This window comes from Apodemus sylvaticus, chromosome 12 (genome assembly GCF_947179515.1).
Source record: "Apodemus sylvaticus chromosome 12, mApoSyl1.1, whole genome shotgun sequence".
NCBI classification, from domain to species: Eukaryota; Metazoa; Chordata; class Mammalia; order Rodentia; family Muridae; genus Apodemus; species Apodemus sylvaticus.
In genome coordinates, this window is record NC_067483.1 from 66,567,202 (window position 1) to 66,591,374 (window position 24,173).

The 24,173-nt window shown below is 35.8% G+C and overlaps 1 protein-coding gene across 5 annotated transcripts in view; it reads left to right on the forward strand.

Annotated features, from left to right (window-relative positions):
• The window catches only part of Cop1 (COP1 E3 ubiquitin ligase), a 113,057-nt gene that overhangs the window by 54,914 nt on the left and 33,970 nt on the right, over positions 1-24,173 (forward strand). For all 5 annotated transcript variants that reach the window (XM_052200018.1, XM_052200021.1, XM_052200019.1 and 2 more), the window contains 3 exons: positions 2,164-2,278; positions 6,799-6,934; positions 22,428-22,571. In XM_052200018.1, coding sequence (XP_052055978.1) covers positions 2,164-2,278; positions 6,799-6,934; positions 22,428-22,571 — 395 coding nt within the window. The remainder of the gene's footprint in view (positions 1-2,163; positions 2,279-6,798; positions 6,935-22,427; positions 22,572-24,173) is intronic.

Here is a 24,173-nt window from a genome sequence, read left to right on the forward strand (position 1 = left end):
AATAATATTCATTGTGTAATTTGGTGGGCTTTATTCAAGTTGTAATAGTTTGATGTCAGACAGCTGTGAAGGAAAACCTGAATGGTCTCCCTGGTGGTCTCTTTTTGCGGGGTTGATAAAGTGGTGACTTTTATTCCAACAATTATCATAGCTTTTAAAGTCTATGTTCTCCCTGGATTTTTTTCTCCTATCTGCTTTTTCTTTATCATTTGTCTCTTCTCCTTTTCCTTTCCTTCCTTTTCCTTTCCTTTTCCTTTTTCCTTTTTCCTTTCCTTTACCTTTTTCCTTTTTCCTTTCCTCCTTTTCTCTTTCCTCCTTTTCTCTTCTCTTCTCCTCTCCTCTCCTCCTCTCCTCTTCTCCCCTCTCCTCCCCTTTCCTCCCCTCCCCTCTCCTCCCCTTTCCTCCCCTCTCCTCCCCTCTCCTCCCCTCCCCTCCCTTCTCCTCTTCTTTGTTTTTTAAGACAGGGTTTCTATGTAGCCCTGGCTGTCCTGGATCTCGCTCTGTAGACCAGGCTGGCCTATGCCTCCCAAATACGGAGATTAAAGGTGTGCACCACCACTACCTGGCCCCCTTTTTCTTTTTATTATGTGCTTTTTTCCTTTGTTTTCTCTCTTCCCTCCTAAACTTCCCCAGGATAATGTAGGACTTTATTTCTACAGATGCCCTCAATCATGTTGAAGATGTTTTCTTCTATTTTAATAAAGTTTTAAATTAAAATATAATTCCATAATTTTCTTTTTTCCTTCTTCTAACTCCTCCTGTGATCATTCTTGCTTTCTGAAATCCATGGCCTCTTTTTCTATATTCATTCTTAAATGTATAAATATAGCTTCTTCAGTCTGCATAATGTTACTCGTATGCATAGAATCACAGGACTGACCTCTTGCTGCTAGATAACCAATTTTGGAGGCTTTTTCTGCATCTAATGAGAGAGAACATTGTCAAATGTGATATTATTTTTTGTTTGTTTTGTCAAAGTAGCTAATGAAGCAAACCTAGGAAAGAAGAGTTGTTTTCTCCCATTACATTTTGAATTTAAGTCTATCCTGCCATGAAGGGCATAGTGGCAAAAGGCGTGAAGTCCGACCCTCTAACTTTTTTGCTTGTTTTGTTTTGAGGCCAGCTCTGTCAGTGGCCTGGAGCTCAGTGACTAGGTTAGTCTGGCTAGCCAGTGAAGCCCAATCCACCCCTTTCTCCCTGGTCAGTTGGATAACAAGTGTGTTCCACTATGCCCAGCTTTTTAAAGTAAAATTTAGGGTTCAAGCATGAATCACCACGTTTGCCTGGTATGCACTAACCAACTCAGCGCTTGTCCTTGGGGGCGAAGGTTATGTTTACCACTTTTCCTCTTCATTGCTTCAGGGCTTTAAGTACATGTACGTGTAAAGTGCTTCATTTGTACTTCTTATCACAGTGTATGTGCTAGGATTCAGTCAATAGTAAAGATTAATTTCTATGATATATTGAGGACTAGAGAGATGAATCCAGAAAAACTTCGGTGTAGAGGAGTAGTTCATAGAAGAAGTAATTATTTCTCGATGTGGTCGTTGTGGTGCCTATAGAATCACTATAGGGTTTTGAATTGAATGTTTCTAAAGTACATTGAGGGGTAGAAAGTTACATTTATATATTTACTATATATTATAGCTTGTTTAGCTGTTCGTTATTTTTGTCTTTTATTGCATAGCTTTTTTTTTAAACTTGTAGCTCTTGTGGTTGTTGGATTTTTTTTTTTTTTTGACTCATAACTTTTAAGACACAAGGTCTCCTGTAGCCCAGGATGGCCCCCTAAACTTGCTGTATAGCCAAGGTTGACTAGGAATAGCTGAACTCCTGCCTCTGCCTTCTCTGAGTACTGAGTTTACAGGTCTCTGTCACCACTGCCATTTTTTTGTGGTACTGAGGATCGAACCCAGGGCTTTATGCATGCTAGGCAAGCACTTCAGAAAGTCTGCATGGCCTTTACATCATTATTTTCAGAAGATTTTCCCCGGTTTTACTTGAAAAGGAAAATTGGAAAGTATGATCTAAGAATTGTAGTTTTTCACCATTTGTAATCATTTTAACATAATTTTTCATTTTAAAGTACGTAAGTAAGCATTTGGCTCTAATGTATGAGAGTGTGAATTGTGCTGAGTTAAGTGTCTTTTCTTATTATCTTAGACGAAGAAACAGCCTTGGTATAACAGCACATTAGCATCAAGAAGAAAGCGACTCACTGCTCATTTTGAAGACTTAGAGCAGTGTTATTTTTCTACAAGGATGTCTCGTATCTCAGGTACATGTTCAGGATTCCTCTTAAAATGTCTGAAAATCATCCTTCAGCTGTATTTCCAGGATCATGTGCTAGTTTATGGAAAGTTCTAATTGCAAAGTGTGTTTTTGGAAACTATCAGTAGACATCTTGTAGACATCAGTAGGCTTGTAGACATCTTGTAGACATCAGTAGACTTGTAGACATCTTGTAGACATCAGTAGGCTTGTAGACATCTTAAAGAATGCTGTTTTCTACTACTATCTATTCCTCATTCCAGAATGTTTTTATCTTTCTAGAGAAAGCTATATAAAGTATGAAAAATAGCCATGAATATGTAAGCTCCATTCAGTTAGCTCCCATTCAACATTAATAAGTTTTAAGAACCGTTCTTTGTGCTGAAGATAAAAAGATGGAAAAATTAATTTTTAACTATCATAAAGGGGATGTTATAAATTTTCAGGCAAAAGCAACGGGTAGCTAATAATTCCACGTGATTTATAAATATGCAGTTGATAAAACTGAGTGTGAAAAATCTAGGCCAAAGTGAAAATGAATGTATCAGTGAGTGTTCTGGGTGTGTACTTAGAGAGATTGTATTTAAGCCAGCCTAGTATAAATTAACTTTAAAAAAACAATTAGAAATATTCAAAATAGAACTAATACCATAGGATCACATGGGCATGATAGGACATTTTGAATTTTAGAGAAGTAATGAAACTTTTCTTAACCATTCTCAACATCGTTACTCATTTGTGAAGGTTGAATACTAGTAGCAAACCTGCATGTGTTCAGCGAATTATAGCTGAAGTTATGAAGACGGTGTAGAGTACCTGCTGTTCTTCCTGAGGACCCATGCTCACATATGTAGACTGTGTGTGACTCTAGCACCACAGGGTGTGACTCCTTCTTCTGGCCTCTGTTGGGCACCTGCACATACATTGTCTCTCTCTCTCTCTCTCTCTCTCTCTCTCTCTCTCTCTCACACACACACACACACACACACACACACACAAACACACAAATGTTTAATAGTTATAGGCGAAGTGTATAGAATGCAGTATTTCTATATTTCATTAGTAGTGTGTATGTTGTAAATGAAAATGATCAAGGGGAAATTTGGTAGTATATTGCTTATTAAAAATTCCTGCCAAATGGATAAAAATAATTGTATGAACTGTGTGTGTGTTTGTGTGTGTTTGTGTGTTTGCTCCATTTACATCTTTTTTGATAAATTTGCCTCATAATTGGTGGTGGAAAATATTTGTGTAGGCTGAGTTTGTGTCTCAATTAGTGTGCTTTGCCTATCAGTAGAATTTAATCCCCTGTAGTCTATTAAAAAGGGAAACTAAGCATGACATGCTTGCCTGGAATGCTAGTTTGAGAGTAGAGGCAATAAGATCAGAAGTTATCAATCCTTGACTACACTGTAAGTTGGTAGCCAGCCTAGACACACACATTTAAGATTAAGCTAAAATTTGTCTTAAGCATATTTGATTTGAGGTTAAAGATGATCTTTTTTTATGGATGAAAATGTTGCATTCATTGCCAAGGGTTTAAATCCTTTATCAAATGTCTGTAATAGTTTATGAATATAGACTACTATAAGAAGTAGTTAAATAAATAGTTTATCCCTCATTTTAATGGGTAGGGAATTTCTGTTGATTCCTCTTAAGTATTACTTCCTGTTTTGATGCTGAGAAAACTATAGGGTAGATACTGAGTAATTTCTTTAGAGATGACAAAGAGCTTGACATAGAACTATCTTTATGTCACCGGCAACGAAGATATGCCTGATGTGAATAGTAAGAGGGAATATTGGATAATTTGCTCTGTAAGATGCAGATTTACAGGAGCAGGAGACTAGTAAGCCCAGACCAGATGGCAAATTAGAATTTTATTAATGTCTATGTTGTGCTTAAAAGCTTGTTGCCTCTGCTTTTTAGAAATCTTAAGTTGTGCTGGATTTACATATCGGCTTCCCATAACTGTACTACTAAATATTCTTTTGAAAGGAGGAAACCTTATCTAGTGAAATTCATATAGTGTTTGTTGATTGTGCCTCTGCCTGGCTTTGCAGTTTTAAAAATGACAGATGATTATTAGAAAATTAATGTCTTGACTTATTAATTATAATTTTGAAAGGTAATGAAAAATCATTAAGAAAAAGAAAAGCTATTAAAAACACTTCTCTAAGCCAGATGGTGGTGGCGCACTCCTGTAATCCCAGCACTTGGGAGGCAGAGGCAGGCGGATTTCTGAGTTCAAGGCCAGCCTGGTCTACAGAGTGAGTTCCAGGACAGCCAGGGCTATACAGAGAAACCTTGTCTCGAAAAAAAACCAGAGAGAGAGAGAGAGAGACAAAAGAGAGAGAGAGAGACAAAAGAGAGAGAGACAAAAGAGAGAGAGACAAAAGAGAGAGAACACTTCTCTAAACTAACCTATAATTAAGATGGAAAGGCGTTATACCAACAGAAGTGTGTGGGTGTTGATCATAGTGCAGCTGAACTGACAACGTCCAAGCCTTCTTTACAACCAGATGTAGGAATGACAACCGGTATTCATTTAGATGCTGAAATAACTACTTATTTTGTAGGCTTATTTGTTTTATTTTACATGTATGAATGTTTTGGTACATGCATCTGTGTACTACAGGTATGCCCTGCCCTGTGTCTGGAGGTCAGAAGAAAAGGCCAGATCCTCTGTAACTGGAATTATACATGGTTGCAAACCACCATGTGGATGCTGGGAACAGAACCCAAGTCATCTATAGCCAGTGCATTTTATATCTGAGCCATCTCCAGCTTCAGTGATAGCTAGGAGTACATTTATACTAGAAACAAATGGTCTTCAGCAGTCTTAAATTAAATTTTTTCAGAACAAGTAAAGGATTTGTCATGCCAGGACTTAATATCTTAAATAACTCATAGTAAGACAATTACAATTGAAGATATGCAGTTATCATATCCACAACACTGTAGTAGTTGTAATAGTTTGGTGGCTGCCTGCCCCTGTAGCCCACGTTTTATTTATATTCTATTGAATTTTCTCAGAGTAATTTTTGTGGAATAAGAATTTTTTTTTTGGGGGGGGGTGGTTTCGAGACAGGGTTTCTCTATATAGCCCTGGCTGTCCTGGGACTCACTCTGTAGACCAGGCTGCCTTTGAACTCAGAAATCAGCCTGCCTCTGCCTCCCAGAGCGCTGGGATTACAGGCATGCGCCACCACCGCCCTGCATGGATTAGGACCTTATCATCGTTGTGATACTATATGCTGTTTTGACCATTCTTGTACTGTTTTTAAGAATACAAACACTACTAACTCGGACCCCTTTAATCCAGGTTGCTAGATGAATTTTGACTTCCTAAATCTGATCACTTATAAAGTAGCTAAATTTATTTTCTTCATCACACGAAGTAAGTTTTCAGATATTTTAAAAAAAAAATGATTTGTGCCATCTAGTACTTGGCTTTTTTGTTTTGCTTTTTTTTTTGTTTGTTTGTTTGTTTGTTTTTTGAGACAGGGTTTCTCTGTGTAGCCCTGGCTGTCCTGGAACTCACTCTGTAGACCAGGCTGGCCTGGAACTCAGAAATCCACCTGCCTCTGCCTCCCAAGTGCTGAGATTAAAGTCCGGTGTACTTTTGCAGTTTAGTTTCATTATGCTTATTGTTTCTTCACATAATATGTTTAAGTAGAATCACGAAAAGTTGTTGAAGATGTAGTATGCACAAGGATAAGAAAAAAGGAAATTATAGAAAATACATTAAAGTAAATAATTTTAAATTTTAATCTCTTAGGGTGCTAATGTGAATAATCGTATGTTGTTTTTTGTTTTGTGTTTTTAGTTCTTTGGGAAAAGTTTAAAGCGCAGATTTCCACCTGCCTTGAAAAGTAGTACTTTAATTGTGCTTTACTGCAAGTGCCCCTCTGTATGAAAGCATAGATACGTTGACAGCTACTCGGTGCATTAGTGTTATGGTTTAAATCTCAGATGGTTTAAGTACTTAAAGGGACCTTGTGTGATGTCATTACTGTTGTCTTTGAGAATCACTAATTTATACATTACAGTTTTGTACTTAAGACTGAGAATAGGACTTAAAATAATTCAATTTTTTACTTAATATGTGTTATAATTTTGCTTTGATCATAAACGTGGAATAAGTATACATCCTTATGAAAAAATTTTGTTAAACTAACAAATACCTAACCACTTGTAGATCTTTCTCCAGCAGTTACTGTCAATGTAGACTCTGATCTTAGCGAATGGATTATGTTCATTAGAAGGTTTCTTATTGTTTTATTTTCCTCTGAAATCAGTGCTAAAACTAGAGATTACCTTTATGTTTTATTGAATAGACGTTTCCGTGAATTCCGAGACCATTTTTAATTAAAGCTAAAAGACCACCTAATTAATTTGAACAAACTGCTTTTTTTTAAATCTTCAAACAATATTTTTTACTTAAAAATAATCTTTTAATATGGGGATATTGTTCTTTGCTTCCTTTATATTGTCATTCATTTAATTTCCCTTTTTCTGATACAGATGACAGTAGAACTGCAAGCCAGTTAGATGAATTTCAAGAATGCTTGTCCAAATTTACTCGATACAACTCAGTAAGGCCGTTGGCCACATTGTCTTATGCTAGTGATCTCTATAATGGTTCCAGCATAGTTTCTAGGTAAGTGTTTGGCACTGTTCTTACTGTGTTGTTTTATTAAAGTATAAGGAAACTTATTAAATTTGAGAAGTAGTTATAAAATGTCTTTGAGACTTTGGGATTTGCAAGCTACATTGCCTTCCAGTTACTAGGAGCTAGCAAATTGGAATGCTCGATAGTATCCATTTGACAAAGGTTGCAGTTCTCTTTATGTGATATATCTGTGTCTGGGTGTAATAATGGAAGGTGTTCTTTACATCCTTCAGTTTTGCAAGTCTGAATAGAACTGGTATATTTCTATTATTATGAATATTAATGTTTGATTCTCCAGTAAAGCTTTCCATGAAATATAAGAGTATGATCAAAGTTCACTGAATAGTTTGTATAATTAATATATACTAATAGAAACTTAATTTGAGAGATAGCTGTAGGTATCTAAATAAAATATACAAAGCGGAAACTGACAGTGTAGTTTTGAAATATATTCTGGGGCTCATGCTATAAAACAGCTAATGATTGCTTGCCTTAAAAGCAGGAGAGCCCGAGTTTAATACCCAGAACCCATGTGAAGTAAAGGCCAGGTATAGTAGTGCTTGCTTGTTATGCTGGTGCTCTTGAGTTTCCTGCCTTGTTGGCAAGTTGTAGGCCTATAGGAGAACCTGTTTCAAAAGAAAGGTAAACAGTACTTGAAGAATGGCATCCAAAGTTGTCCTCTGACTTTTGCATGCAGATATGTTCATGTGTGGGAACATGACCACAAATTTCCCACTATATATAATTTTGCATTTCTTTCTCTTCTCTTCTCTTCTCTTCTCTTCTCTTCTCTTCTCTTCTCTTCTCTTCTCTTCTTTTCTTTTCTTTTCTTTTCTTTCTGTTTTTCGAGGCAGAGTTTCTCTGTGTAGTCCTGGCTGTCCTGGAACTCACTCTATAGACCAGGCTGGCCTTGAACTCAGAAATCCTCCTGCCTCTGCCTCCCAGGTGCTGGGATTAAAGGCACGCGCCACCACTGCCTGGCCTTTTCCATTTCTTAAAATAATGAACTTTGTAAAACTACCAAGCTGTATCACATTTAGCCTAATTTCAGTAGACATTCAAAGTGAGATGGGTTATATTTAAATATTTTAAATTAAAATTTTACAATGAGATGTATTTAATTGGTATGCTTAGCCTTTTTTATTTTCTCCAAATTATATTGAATTAACATTTCTTAATAAAATATTAACAAATTTTTAAGTTTGATAAACCAGCAGAACAAATGAAGACTAATAGGTAGCAAGAAAGGAAGGAAGGAGCTTTGAAACTTTTCATAATTTTGGTGACTCCTTTTTACACTTTGAAGGATTTTGGTTGGTAATTCATTCTAAGTTTTGATTTCTTGTAATGAAATGGGCTTAAACAACACTAAAACAATGTTGTCTAGAACAAATTATTAATTTTACCATAAAATTATATATGTGTCCATTACCTTGTTGCAGTAAAACTAGATTTTCTGAGAGGAAAAAATACTAAACCAAATAAATCTCCCTTTTTCTTTGCTTGTGTGGATTTAATACCAGATGCATTAGTCCACAAGGTGGCAGCATTTGCTTGTACGATCTCTACCGTTATATAGTTGGCAAGGTTAGAATCGAATGGCTTGTCCATATTCATTCTCCTAGTTATTATATGGTCTTAAATTAATAATATATTATGGAAAAATACTTTCTACTTTTTCCTTAAATGTAGTTGTTACACCACATTTTATATGTTGTTTTTTGTTCCACCAGAGAGGATTAACTTGAAATTGCATCTTAGCCAGGCAGTGGTGGTACATGCCTTTAATCACAGCACTTAGGAGGCAGAGTCAGGTGGATTTCTGAGTTCCGACACCAGCCTGATCTACATAGTGAGTTCCAGGACAGCCAGGGCTATACAGAGAAACCCTGTCTTCCAAAAACCAAAAAAAAAAAAGTAAAGAAAAAAATAAACTTTAAACTAACTTAGTGTATAGTAGTGATACTTGCTTCATGAATTTCTGATTTGAACTTTACATCCCTATCTGTAGTACAGTGGTCGTTAACCTTCCTAATATCATGACCCTTTAATACACTTCCTCATGTTGTGGTGAATTCAACCATATAATTATTATTATTTTTTTACTATTTCATATCTGTAATTTAGCTATTTTTATGAATCTTAATGTAAATGTCTGTGTTTTCTGATGGTCTTAGGTGACCTCTGTAAAAGGGAGATGCAGAGTTTGGAATTGGCCCAACTCATTTTTTGGTCTTATTTTTGGTCCAGTATTTCCTCACTATGACATTTTGGAATGTTTGAAGTATGTTCTCTTCTCCTTGATTTTGCTTTTATACGAAATTATACTTAGTGATTGGATGACTCCAGAAGAGACTTTGGACTTTGTTGAAACTGCTATAGACTATATGAGGACTTTTGAAGTTGAATGAAATTTATTTTGCATTATGCTATTGGCTAGGTATGGCCCCTGTAACTTACATGTTTGAACAGGCCTCTGGGGGCCAGGGAGTAGAGTGTGATGGTTTGAATATGCTTGGCTCCCTGGGAAGTAGCACTATTAGGAGGTGTGGCTTTGTTTGGAAGTAGACATGGCCTTGTTGGATGAAGCTCATTACTGTAAAGGTGAGCTTGGAGGCCTGTACTAGAGAGACCACTCCTAGCTGCATTTGGGTCCAGATGTTGAACTCTCAGCTCCTTCTCTAGCACCATGTCTGCCTGCATGCTGTCATGCTTCCTGCCATGATGATTCTTACAAGAGTTGCCTTGGTTGTGGTGTCTCTATAGATCTTCAGGAAATCTTTAACCTGATTTCTGAAGAAATGAGAAATGAGATAAATGGTTATCCAGAAGATAAGATCTCCTTCAAGAATCTTTCCGAGAGCCAGTGTTCCAAAGCAGTATATTAACACAATTTTAGGCTGAAAACTTTTTATCAGGAAGGGTTCTTATCTGTCTGATTTCCCGCTATACCTACTATGTCTGGCACATAGTAGGTATTCAGTGGCAAATATTTGCTAAGTGAATGTATGACTGCAGAAAAAGCACTGTTTTATAGTAGAGCTCTTCTGGTTATTGTTAGTTTACTGCTTCCTTCTGTGCCTTTTAAGTTTTCTTCAGAAGGAAGGCTTTCGTTGTCTACTGTGAGTTCAGCCTGGATCTAGAGTTAGATGGTTAAAATTAGAAAAAAGAAACAAAATAATCAAAAAATTCCCACTAAGTCAGAAAGTAATTTTTTGGGAAAATTTGCAATGTTGTAAAAATTGTTGTTGAATACTGGTATATTTATACATAATAAGTTTAAAGGGAGGACAAATTTTAATTTTGCCCTTTCTGGATAAAAACATAGAGGAATAAAATAATATATTTATTTATACATATTCCATTGTGCATATGAGAGAGTTTTTATAAATGCTTATAGAGTGTAACTTCTAATCTGAAGTGGGGATGAAGAAAACCAGTTTGAATGAGAACCTCTCATATCATTGATTTTTTTTTTCTTAAAGGTAATTTTGTTTCTCCGATTTGTCTAGCCTAACTAGAAACAAAATCAGTTAATCTTACTAGAGATAAAATAAGATATTGAAATTATTGTAGCATTTTTGTCTCTTAAACACTAGGTTGCTAAGTGTCTGTTAACAGTATTCTTTTCAGGGTAAATACAGCCTTTATTACAGTGATTGATCTGCTACTGGGCATATAAAAACCCTTTGCTAGGCCTATTTTCAGAGTGGTTACTTATTCCACAGCATAATTCATTACTATATAAACATGGGCATTTTATAATGATGGTTGATCTCCAAGCCCGGGTCCTTAAGAAGAAACTGTTTCTATTCTTCTATAAGACGCACTGTGGGGTGAGCCCTTGAGTTTTATCTTTAGCACCACCAAAATAAAATAAAATAAAAGTTTTAAAATAAATTGACTTAACTCATAATTTTGAGCATTTATTGTTTCTTAGACATCTTCTTAGCTCTTCTGTTACATAAGCTTGGGCATACCATTCTTAATAATCTGTTCCGAGAAAGACGTTCTATCCTTGGATAATCATCATAGAGTATACTTATGAAAGCTAAAAAGACTACTTCCATAGTGTATATAATCAAAGGGTACCACAGTCCATTATTGACCCAGAGATTTTATGGGTCCATGACTGCTCATGTAGGCCAGAATGCTCTGTCTTCAGTACTGTGATTTAGATAGTGAAACATGAAATCAGATAATGGAAGTCTTACATATTTCTATCACTTTTTCCCTGGTGCTGTGAATAGAATCTAAGACATAGCATCTGACAGTCAATTACTCTGCCACTTAGCTTCATCCCCACCCTCTGTCTTTCCAAGTTATATTGGATTTTCATTTAAAACTTTCCTTGCTTTGTTATGTAAGTTTTAGAATAAGAGATATTTTCATTTAAATTCCTCCCCATTGATTTTGCAACGGGATGTAGTTGACAAGTTTTCCTTCCTTCCTTCCTTCCTTCCTTCCTTCCTTCCTTCCTTCCTTCCTTCCTTCCTTCCTTCCTTCCTTCCTTCCTCTGCTTTATTTGCTTCTCTGGGAAATTTGAGATATTAGATGGGTTTTTCTCATCTTGTTTTTCTTTGGTGCATATCTGGGTATGTGTGCATGTACGAGTTATGTGCACGCGTACGTGTGCTGGGGCTTAATGCATGCACATAAGCACTTCATAGCTATATCATTAGAACCACGTATAGAAGAGGTGAGTTTTCTATCGAATTGATTTAAACCAGTGGATCTCAACCTTCCTAATCTTGCAACCCTTTACTACATAGTTACTCATGCTGTGGTGAATCCCAACCAAAAATTATTTTCATTGCTACTTCATAATTTTAATTTTGCTACTGTTATGAATCATAACATAAATATCTGTGGTTTCGGTGGTCTTAGACAACCCCTGTGAAACAGTTGTTTGACTACCAAAGGGGTCTCGACTAACAGGTTGAGAACTATTGATTTAAATAAGTATAGTTTATAGTTCCATTTAAGTTTTACATCAAGATTTTGAGGGTTTAAAGATGTAGCTTGAGTTTTAATTGCCCCAAGGAAAAAGATAATTTGCCACACTAAGCTCTTGACATTCATAGTAGTGTTGCATTATAGTCTGTCAGGATATGTATTTGGTCTAGATTTTGTTAATTGCCAGAGTGAATGGCAGAGTAAATGTTATAGAAGGTAGTTTTTGAACGCAAGATTTTGTGGATTTATGGGATTAAAGTGACAGAACTGATAGAATAAACAGATACAAATATATAGAGACTTTTAAAAAAATGTAGCTTCAATTTAGTACCTCTCCCACTTAATGCACGTGTCCATTAAGTCAGACTAATGATCAACAAACACCTGCTAGACAATTCCAACCCCTTCTTTGTCTGATTTTAGGTAGTCTACAAGCTAGAACAGTTTCTACATTTAAAAAATGTTACAAACAAGATGAGTACTATTTTGAGGTATGAGATTTATATGAAATTCCAATTTTTGTTTCCATAAATAAGTTCATGGCGCTTTTTATTGAGATAAGTTATATCTAGGCTGCCCTTGAACTTGCTGAGTGGCCAAGATGACCTTTTGACTTCTAACACTCATACCTCCATTTTGAGCCCTGTGATTACAGCAGTCACCCCATTATTGTGTATTGCTGGAAATCTTGCATGCTAGGAAAGCATTGTGTTAACTGAGTTATATACCCAGGTCCTCATAAAATTTTATCTGAACATTAACACTCCTGAAATAAATGAATACATATTACTTCCCCTACTCCAGCATACTTAATAGCAATTCAGTGACTTTATTTAGATATATATAGTCACATGGCTTATTGCCACATAAAAGAAAAATTAGTTTTCCCATGTTTGTAATACTTTAAAGAGCTAGAATCTATGAGATGAATGTTGTGGGAATGCACTTCAAAGAAGTGAAACATATGACCATACAGTGAATGGCTTTCAAAATTGTAAAAATCTAGTTTTTCCATAAAAGTGGGAGGAGGCCTCTGCGAAAAGTAAAGTTTGCCTCAAGAATAAAGCCAAATTTTAAAACTGACTTGGTCAAAACAGCCTAGACCCAAGACTACATGGGAAGCTTCCTTAAACTCAAAGGCAAGGGTCTTTAGTAAATTAGGCTTCAAAGTTCCAAATGCTTTGGTAGCTGTTGTTTTTTTATAGAACCGGTTGAATGCTACCATAGCTTAGACTCTTGCTGTCTATGTCTATCATATTAGACAATCATATCATATACATTTGAATTCCAGTAACTGAAGTCACTAAAAGTCATATCTGGGGTCTGATAAGGCATGGTGTCATGGTCCTGAGAAGAGGGAAGTTAGCTCTAAGTTCTAACATGTAAGGCCTGTTATTTGTCACATTTTAAAATGAAGTAAATTAAAGCTGAAGTTTTTAAATATTAAAAACAATAGGTCCTTTACTCAGCAAATATGTATTTAGAATAATTTCTTAGTTTTATAACAGGTACATGAATGTTCGGTAAAATAATAAGAGTAATTAGATCTTTACATCTATGATGAGTAGACTTAAAATGTTCTGTATTGGAAATGCAAAGTAGTTTGTCTCTCAGTGTCAAGTTTATTCTTTGTACAAATCATTGTTTATAGCTTTTCACTGGCACAAGATTGAAAGAACTATGAATGTGTATGGTGTAATGAAGTACAGTAGTTTGATCAGTAGTTGCCAAAGAGGAAAGTTTGGAGATAAAACTAACAGTTCCATGCTCAGAATAAAGACTTGATACACAAAGTCATAAAAAAATTTTTGGTTACTAGAGAGAAATGTTGTAATGCTCACTTATGAGAATAATGAAAGAAATGAGGTGCTGAAAGATTTTATTTCTTAAATGTAGTTGAAACAGTTTGTATCACAAAATGACAACTATAAAAGAAAGCAAGTGTGATTGATAATTATAAGTAGACGAAACCTTTCAAAAGTAAAATATTTTCATAGTACATCAAAACATAAATTTGTATGTGGCTTTTTAAAGCTTACATACTGAAAGCTGAAAATGAAATCTTATTTTAACGTAGAAAACATGAGATTTCAATTCCCCATGTTGCCTACCCACCTCGATTGTGCTTTTGCCTTACCACATGGTAAGTGTGGTGGTTTGAATGTTATATCCCTGGTAGTCTTGGGCGGGTGAATGCTGGTCCCCAGTTGGTGGTACTGTTTGAGGAGACTGAGGGGGCATAGCCTTGATGGAGGAAAGGTGTCACTGGAGGCAGGCTTTGAGGTTTCAAAACTTTGTGCCATTCGCAGTTCATTCTCCTCTGCCTCCTATAGGAAGCTCAGAATGACATGAGCTTCAACTTCTACGTAGAGCACCATGTTTGTTTGCTGCACTGCTTACCCACCATGACCAGACCCCATTCTTCTGCAGCTGTGTCCTGAACACACCCTTCCTTCTCTGAGTTACCTCGATTGTGTTTTTGTTGTTGTTTTTAATCATAGCAGTAGAAGACTAACTAATAGAATTGGGTTTTAGTTATAAATATTTTTATTCATGAAAACTGTAAGAGAAAATAAGTAACTTTTCGAGATACAGAATCAGATCAGTGACTAGTCTGTGCCAATGTTCAACAGAATTAAAGCTATAGAAGACCTAAATAGCATAATTGGTATACTAGAACACATATTCAAACATTGACAAACAATACACATTCTTTTATAAACTTAGCCATGGAAAATAGAAAATGTTTAGAATCTAGATAGACTTTAAAATTATAGAAAATAAAGACCAGAGACAGTATTCTTGGATCATAGTAGAATGATAAGATTTGATGTTTATAACAAACTTAGAAAACCAAAAAGCTATCACCAGGTAATCGTGAAAATTTTTGGGAGCTTACGGTCAAAATGGAAGTCAAGCTACTATGATGAAAGATCTGTATATCATATATGGCTGAAAGGGTCAAGAATCCATTTCTTACTGTAAATAATTAGTAATGAAGGAACGATAAAAAGAAATACTCAACTGAAAAGGCACACCAGCACCTTCAATAAATTAAAGAGCAGAGAAATTGGTAGGAGTAATTGTGAAGAAACAAGATTTGACAAGAATGAACAATTTATGGTCAGGGAGTAAGTAGGTGAGGGGAATGTCTTATGAAGATGGGTAAGAATGGTGCCTACTTTCAGGATATTAGATAGTAGCTATGGTAGGTTGGTTGTTGCTGTTTTGCTTCTTTTCTGTAACATGTGGTACATGTTTTTTCTCAGCCAAATCAAGTGTGGAGTGAAAACTAAGAAATTAAATATGAGGGAAGTAAATTGTCCATGTAATTGTGGTAGATAATGTAGAAAGTGCATTCATAATCTAACAGCAAATGAAAGCCCTGAAAGGTTGTTGGAAACCTGCAATCACCTTAAAAAGGAGATAGGTGTCTAGAAGTATGACAAGGTTAAAGCTCTAGGTGGCAGGGGCAAGAGTGACATTATTAGAACTGAAAGTGCCAATAGTTTTATGAGATGGAACTTGGAAGAATGAGAGATCTTTGACTATATTATTAGAATAATCATCTTTACAGATGTAATAGCCAAGAATTTTGACAGAAATAGATTGCAGAAAACTGAAAATATTCTAAGAATGTATGGCTTGGTAAAAGAGTACTACATGTTACAAGTGATACTGAGATGGGAGAATTCAGAGGGAAATTCACTAGAAGAAATTATTTATAGTACAAAAGACACTGAGTCCATCTATTCTGTTGGAATAATGGATCAAACAAATAAGAAAAAGTGGTTATAATGTAAATGGAGAGTGGTTTGACTTTTACTTCATTAAAATATGCAAAATTTCTGATCTAGAATTTAATATTTGAAGATAGTCTCAAATACATGAGGAATGACAAATGTAAAAGAGTATTATATTGTTGAGGCATTAACAACTAGACATCAGCTGGGTACTTCAGAGCATACAGTTAACCCCAGCATTCTGGAAGCAGCAACATGAGGATCTCTGTGTGTTTGACTCTAGTCTAGTTAGAGCCTGTCTCACAAATACAAATTAAACAAAAAAAGAAACCAGTATTAGGGCCAGATGTGGTGATACATGCTTCTTATCTTAGCATTGGGAAGACTAGAATTCCAGGTGACCCTCACTTAGGCTAGACAGTGCTACATGAGACCCTGTCTCAAACCATGACAAAAGAATAACAGTAACAAAAGTCAGAATCAAATGTTTTTTAGTGATACAATATATGTTATGTTAAAATACACCCCTACATCTATTTAGTTTCAAAGAGAGTACACCTTCTTATATATTTATGTTTAGGAAATCTCTATTGGATGGACAGGTTGAACCCCTACCCGTTGCTTCTACGTAGGGCATTTGATTATATATTTGGCAAGATTAAAATGGAAACTTGCTTAATTTTTCTTTATATGTTTGAGTAGAATATTTTTTAAAAATAAATTTTAAGAGCGCATTCAAGCTACATTGTAGTGGGGCCTCATAGTATTAAAATTGGGGCTTTGTACAACACTAAGTGATTATGTCACCTAATCTTACTGAGTTTATTTCCCCCTCCCCTCTCTTTCTCTTTGAGAAATTTAATCTAATTCCTTCTTTAAAATGGATTACAGTGACCAAAGACATGGTTCAGCTGTTAAGAACACTTGCTACTTTTGTAGAGATGGTGGGTTCAGCTTCCATCACCTATATCTGATGGTGCATAGCCACTTGTAACTCATTCCAGAGACTCAGTGCTTTCCTTGGATAACTACATGCATGTGGTACACATATAATGCATGCGTGCATGCATACACGTGCACACACTACATAAATAAAAGGTCAGAAATAAATACATTGGAGTAGAAAAGAAGAAGATAGGACTAGATTTGGTAAGGGACTCCTACAGAAGCCTGAGTTTGCATTAGTGCACATTCAGTACTTATTTCTGTAGTGTTCTGAAACATTGTGTCTAGATTTTCTATCAGCTAGCAGCAGCAAACAGTGCATTTAGATGTTTGATAGCTGAATAATCATGCTTCATTCTGTTGCTTTGTCGAAACTGACTTTCCATTGACTTCTAATTGCTGTGTCTATTTGTGTTGTATTTCTCATTAATGTATACTATCTGATCTTTCATATTGAAAACCCTGTAAGCCTAGCTCATTCTTTTTCCCCGTTTAATTTGTTTTCCAGGTTTTTATATATATATATATATATATATATATATATATATATATATATATATATATATATATATATATATATATATATATAGGATATTTTTTCATTCTGTGTATTTTCTTGCCTGTGGATATGGTTTTGAAGTACAGCCCATTTATTCTCATTAAAATGGTAGTTTTAAGTAATGACTGAGAGCACAGACTGAAATAGGACACCTTGAATTTTTAGTCCTTAGCATAACCTCACCAAATGAATTAACATCTACATGGTAGAGATTTGGAATTTAACTTATGTATAGTGTTTAAAATAATGCTTAATCCTCAATGTAATATGTATTATAGGAGCTTTACTTATTAATATTAGCACTTACTGCTTTAAGATAAAGGCCCTGAATGGTACCTGTTTTAATTGATACTACCCTTGTTTGCACTCTCTAAAGATCTGGCAGTGTCCCTTTCATTTTAATATCACTTTCTAAGTCTGTGATCTGTTTCTTTGAAATTATTGCTCCCTGTGACTCTTGAGGCACATATTCTGGTAAATGAGATTTTAACAGCTGTTTTTACTATGTTATCTCTTGATAAATTCAGTTCTAGTGCTGGGGGATATTAATTTACCTTGTTTGTTATTAAATATCTTATAACTGCATAAGGATATAACAGAGTGTGAGACTAGTGACAGAATTAAATGCTTGGGCACATAAAACTTTGTCTTGCGTGTGCCACATTGTACTGGAAAGATGTGTTAATCAGCTGTGCTTTATGGTCTATTGCCTTGCTGCTTAATCACTTGACTTATGGCCCCTTTGACAAAGAATGTGTCAGTTTCTAATACTGTAATTATGTTTTACAACTGCTGAAATGGATCATGTTCTTAAACAATTGAAAACTGCAAAATGTGAAAGAAAAATTCAATTTTCATGTTGTATATCTCCTATAATATTATTTTTTAAAGTTAAAAATTGTGTTTTGAAATAAACAATAAATCCTATGAAACTGAATTGTTTATTAATGATGGTTTCATTCATGCATATAATTTGTTTTATCATATCTACCTTTCATCTTTTCCACCTGCAATTCTTCCCCTGTTACTCTCCCCCACTTTCCCCTTCCAACTTTGAGTTTTTATTTTACTTTGAAAAACAAACCCACAGAATCCACTCAGTGGCACCTTCTATGTACATGGTTGTAGAGCTAACCACTGAAGCATGGGTAGCTTCTGAAAGGTTATAAACCTGAAGAAAACCAATTATCCTTCCCAGGAGCTGGCTTGATCTTGTGCAGATATCATGCATTCAGTCATCACAGCTGTATGTGTGTGCATTTCACTGCTGTCTGGCAGATACTGTTTTGTTATAGATGTCCTCTGGCTCTTACAGTGTTTCTGTCCCCTCTTACATGGTGCTGTCTGATCCCCACTGAGGAGGAAGTCTGATAATGGGTATTCCATTTCGAGTAGAACACTTTACAATGTCTTATGTTCTGCAGGTTGATCAATTGTGAGTCTCTGTACTTACTGCCATCTACTGGAGGGCAGGGGCACAGGACAAACTTTGATGATGGTTGACAGACTAAACTATGGATATAAAGATAAGAACTTAGTTTTGGGGTTTCCCCTCAGGTCAGTGACCTAGCCAATTGCACCTTTTGGGATTTTAAAACTGCTGAGAATGTCATTGGCTGCTCATAATATTCATAGTACAATTGCACCAGTGAGGTTATTACTGGTCATGCCAGTCGTCATTGAAGCTTAAAGTTCACTTGGTGGGTAAGATTGTTGATCTCCTCCAGTAGTATGCATAAAACCTCCCGCTACTATTGTCTTAGGGTTTTATTGCTGTGATGTCAGCATGATAATGGCAACTCTTACAAAGGAAAACATTTAATTGGGCTGGCTTATACTTTTAGAGGTTTTGTCCATTATTGTCACGGCAGGAAACATTGTGGCATGCAAGCAGACATGGTGGTGTTGGACAAGAACCCAAGAGTTCTACATCTTGATCAAAGGCAGCAGAAGGAGACACTAGACATCTATGCTTGAGCCTATGAGACCTTAAAGGCCACACTTCTTAATAGTGGCTCTTCCTATGGGCCAAGCATTTTAACACATAAGTCTATGGGACCCGTTCTTATTCAGACCTCTGTGACTAAGCTAGCCAGTAGGGGTGAAGCCTCTATGTCAGTCCTGCTTTACTTTCTTCATGTCCATTAACTCCATTGGTGGTATCCGTATTTACCAGTAGAATTTTCAAGTTCTGGAACCAAAAGCAGTTGAAATATCTTGCAGTGTTTCAGGGTTATGGGGGCAGTTCTGTAGCATCCCAGTGAACAACTACTTGAGAAGAGTTAATCTGTATTTGTACTGGGCTTGTTATTTGAGTCTATGGAACAGCATTTTTCCTACCTCCTCTTGTAATTTCAATTAAATTTTTTTTTAATATATGTGTATATGTAGGTTTCCACATGGCATCGTCAACTGTCTTTTGATTGATGTTAGTCATAATATTTTAGGAACTTCTTGTTTTGCTATGACAAAACACTATAACCAAGGTAACTTACAAAAAGAAGAGTTTATTTTGGCTTACACTTCTAGAATGATAAAATTTATCATGATTGGAGAGATATGGCAACAGGTGCAGTAAACTAAGAGTGCTTATTTTCAGCTACAAGCATAAAGCACAGAGAGCGAAGTGGAAGTAGGGAATTGCTATGGAAATTCAAAACCTGTTCCTAGTGATGGATTTCCTCCAGCAAGGTGCCATTCCCTAAATTTTTCTCAGTAGCGCCACGCTATACTTGAAGCACCATTCCTCATTAAACAACCAGTGTTGTTGCTTTCACACGCTGTCCTCTCCCCTGCTCTCTTATCCCTGTATCATTTAACCTTGTCTGTTTCATTAATTTTTGCCCTGTTCATACCACCTTCAGTCTATTCCCATTCTCTTGACTCCTCCTCTTTACTAGTTTCTTTTTATCTCTGGTTATTCTGATTTAAATATATGTATCTTAAGGTTCAATGCTAGCATCTACATGAGAGAGAGACAATGTGACTTTTGTCTTTCTGGGTTTGAATTACTTCATTCAAAATGATTGTTTCCTGATGCTTCTGTTAGTTGAGTATGAAGTGACTCTCTCTCTCTTCTGACTAATTTTGGCTTGAAATCTATTTTATCAGATATAATGAAGTTAATACCTACTTGTTTCTTAGTTCATTTACTTGGTGTATTAGTTTCCTTTCTATTACTGTGATAAGCGCCACAACCAATAGCAATATGGGGAGAAAATGGTTTTCAAATAAGTCAAAGTTAATATTCCAGTCTTTCATTGAGGAAAGCCAAGGACCTTAACTAGAATATGAGGTGAAGTAGGACTGTGGAGGAATGCTGCCTACTTGCTTTCTCAGCCTGTTTTCTTACTTAACTGTGGCACTGCCTACAGTGCTCTGATAACCACACTCAACCAGACACATCAAGAAGATGCTTCACAAACTTGTCTATACACCAGTCAGATGAAGCCATTGTGCAGATTGAGGTTTCTTCTTCCCGGATGACGACCCTACCTGGGTCAGGACTTACTAAAGGATGTATACCAGTGTTTGTTGTTTGGTTTGTTTTAATTATCATTATTACAATGTTAGGGCTTTGATATTCCCAGTATAACTTGTCTTCTGCTGACATGGTTTGGGTTTGTTTTGTTGTGAGAGTCTGACTGTGTCTCCCAGGGCAGCCTCAAAATTAGAGGCTAAGATTGTTGAACCGCCACCCTCCCCCCCCGACCATAGCTGCCTTTTCCCAGTACTGTGTTAGTCATGCTTTCTCTTTTGTGATAAACAACCATGACCAAAAGCAACTTGGTGAGCAAAGGGTTTATTTCCATTTGTAGTTTCACAACACAGTCAATTACTATGGGGAAGTCAAGACAGTATCTCAAATATTGCAGGAACCTGGAGGCCAGAACTGATGCAGAGGCCTTGGAGAGATGCTGTTGACAGTCTTGTTCTCTTGCTTGCTCAGCCTTCTTTCTCACTGCACTGAGAACCACGACGGGTTGAGCTCTCTCGCATCAATCAGTAATTAAGACAATGCATTTCAGACTTGACTACAGGCCAATCTCGTGAGGCCATTTTGTCAGTTGAGATTCTCTTTGTCAAAGTAACTGCTTGGCATAAAACTAACCAGCCCAAGTACCATTTCTTCATCAGGTGTTTGTGTGTGTTAATTGCTAGCATCATCTGAAGCCAGATTACCTGATAATTAAAAATCATTTCAAACCACTTACCAGCTACCTTTGAGTAGATCATTTCACTGTAACCCTCATTATACTATAATGTTGATAATAGTAATATCTTTCTCATATGGTAGTTAGGAGGAATAGTAATTTTAGATGAGTGAGAATTTCTCTAAGAAGAATAGTTAATTTATATTGAGAAGTACTAAATATGGAGGTTCATTTCAACTTTCACCTGCATTGGGCAATTTAGATTTCTGGCCTGTGTGATTAAGCATGGATGCTGTAGATAACATTCTACAAAAGTGAGTAAGATCTTGTATTTTACACTGAAGTCGCTTATTTTGAAATTTTTGTTTCAGAGAAGTTACAAGAGCCTAGTAGATTCCCTAAGTCCTGTAAAAGGAGCAGAGGGTTTTTTTTTTTAAATATATTGTTCTGTTTGTGCAATAAGGAATATTCATTGACATTCTATAATTCAGAGAGATAGTGTTTGTTTGGGGAATTAGTAATAGACTTGAGGTGAAGTAATAATAACACAGTTCTTCTTTTTCTGTCCCTTTGTCACCACCAATTGTTTCAGTAATTCTTGTACACTGATTTATTTATTAAAATAACACTAAGTGCCTTGAAAGAGTAAGGAAAAGGATTTATGAAAAAATTATTAGTAATTTTCTTTTGACACTTGTAATATTTCAGACTGTTAAAGGTTTCCACACTAGGATGCAATATGGTTATTAAAGCTAAACTGAGAAACAGGCCAGTTGTCTAGGAACTTCACATTGACAGTTACAGATCTATACAGTTCCCTGACTCTTATAATTCAGTGTCTTGATGACTTAATTCTGAACATGTGGCCTAGTGAGACTTGAAAATATTTGAAGAAGCTGTCTTATCTGTAGAAATAGATAGAAACTCTTTAAAGAGAGAAAATGTCAGCTGGGGACACAGCTCAGGGGTTTCATGCTTGTCTAGTATTCACATGTGCCCTAACTTCAATCCTTAGCACTGAAGAAACAGAAAAAAAAAAAAAGTAAAATCCTGAAAATCTGCTATAATATCACAGGGCTGGACACAGACTCAGAGATGATGTGTGTGCTCTCCCTCCCCTTTAGTATTGAATTTGACCGGGATTGTGACTACTTTGCAATTGCTGGAGTTACAAAGAAGATTAAAGTCTATGAATATGGCACCGTCATCCAGGATGCAGTGGATATTCATTACCCTGAGAATGAAATGACCTGCAATTCCAAAATCAGGTAGTTGTCTTTTTTTCTTGGCACAAAGTAGTACATATGTAGCTATTCATATTAATGAGAGGTACAGCATTATTGTTTTTTTTTTCCCCATGAGACTCTTACTCATTCAGAGAGCATGCCTTGCTTGTATATAGAGAGGATAGTTTGTGTGAAACAGTTTGCATACATTTAGCCAGCAGACTTGGTGCTCTAACTCTTTTGGATTCAGAGTATTCTTGGTATTAAGTTGAATCTGAGGTATATGTGTTTATATGTGTGTTCTAATAGTGATAAACTAGTGTCATGTTCTTTTTTATTTCCTATTTCATAAACAGCAGTTTGAGAGCCCACCCAACTTACAGTGGCATCATACTTGAGAAATATTATATTCCTAAATAGAGAATATATTGCAAAAATGAATTTATTAAATGCTTATGTGTTAGACACTAAGTGCTTTAAGAGTTTTCTGACATGGTTATAAGTATTACCCACACTTACAGTTGGATTGCACTAAAACCAAAAGTAAATAGCTTTCCTGGGATGATCTAGCTAATATGTAGAGAGGTGCAGAGTAAGAGAGTTTATTTCTAGAGTCTGTGCTCTTAATCCCTTTGTACTTATTTATTAGCATATAACCATTTCAGTAAGATTGGTTGTATAACATTGAACTTTAAAACGTTACAGTAATAAACTAAACAGAATACTTGGTTCATTTTAGTATTCATAGTCATTGTCACTGTAAAGGAAAATGTAATAAATTTAAGTGTGCTACTGCCTGCTCTATCATGGCACATGTGCAAATAAATAGTGCTTTTATGGTGCATTCCAGTAAATGCATGAAATTGCTCAAGGCCAAAACCTACAGGGCTGAACAGTCCAATACCTAAGCACAACTTACAGAGTTGTCCAGATTGTTTTCACCACTTACGAAAAACGCGAAGTTAACCACAGCTGTAGCTGTTAAATGACAGATCTGAAATAGAGTACAGGTTTGTCTGAATCCATAGTGGACAACTGAGTTTATTTTAAAATGAAGATGATCCCCTCCCAATCCCTAAAATTTTCCATAAATAAAATGGAGAGTAAATACATTCTTGGATGTTAACTGCTTTTCTTAGTGCTTTTTATTCAGTAATCCACACATTTTACTGTGCATGATTTTACTGTATATGTCTCAACAAAAGCTTATTGCTTTAGATGCAGACTTTTAGAGAATAGCTAAAATTATAAATGTTAAAGCTTTAAATCTATGGCATGCTTTTAACTGAAATTTCAGTCATACATTGCATTGATCAAGACCTTTTGAAATCCAATTCAAACTCATTAGTTTAGCTTCATGACTTGGCACAGCTGAATATCAGGGCTCAACAGTCTTTCTCATCTGCCATTCTGTTGTACCATTCTTTGAGCCATCGTTGTCATTAACAGTTACCCTTTCACATGTAACAGAGATGATCAGTAGCAACTCTCAGCTCTGTCATACGTCATGATCTGAGTAAAAAGTGGTAAACTTTAGTATTTGATGGTTTACTATCAGAAAATCTAGATATTACTAACATCTCTTTCTGAGTTATTGTGAACTGATAGGAACCATTTTGAAGAATGTTCATCTTCCTGAAGACA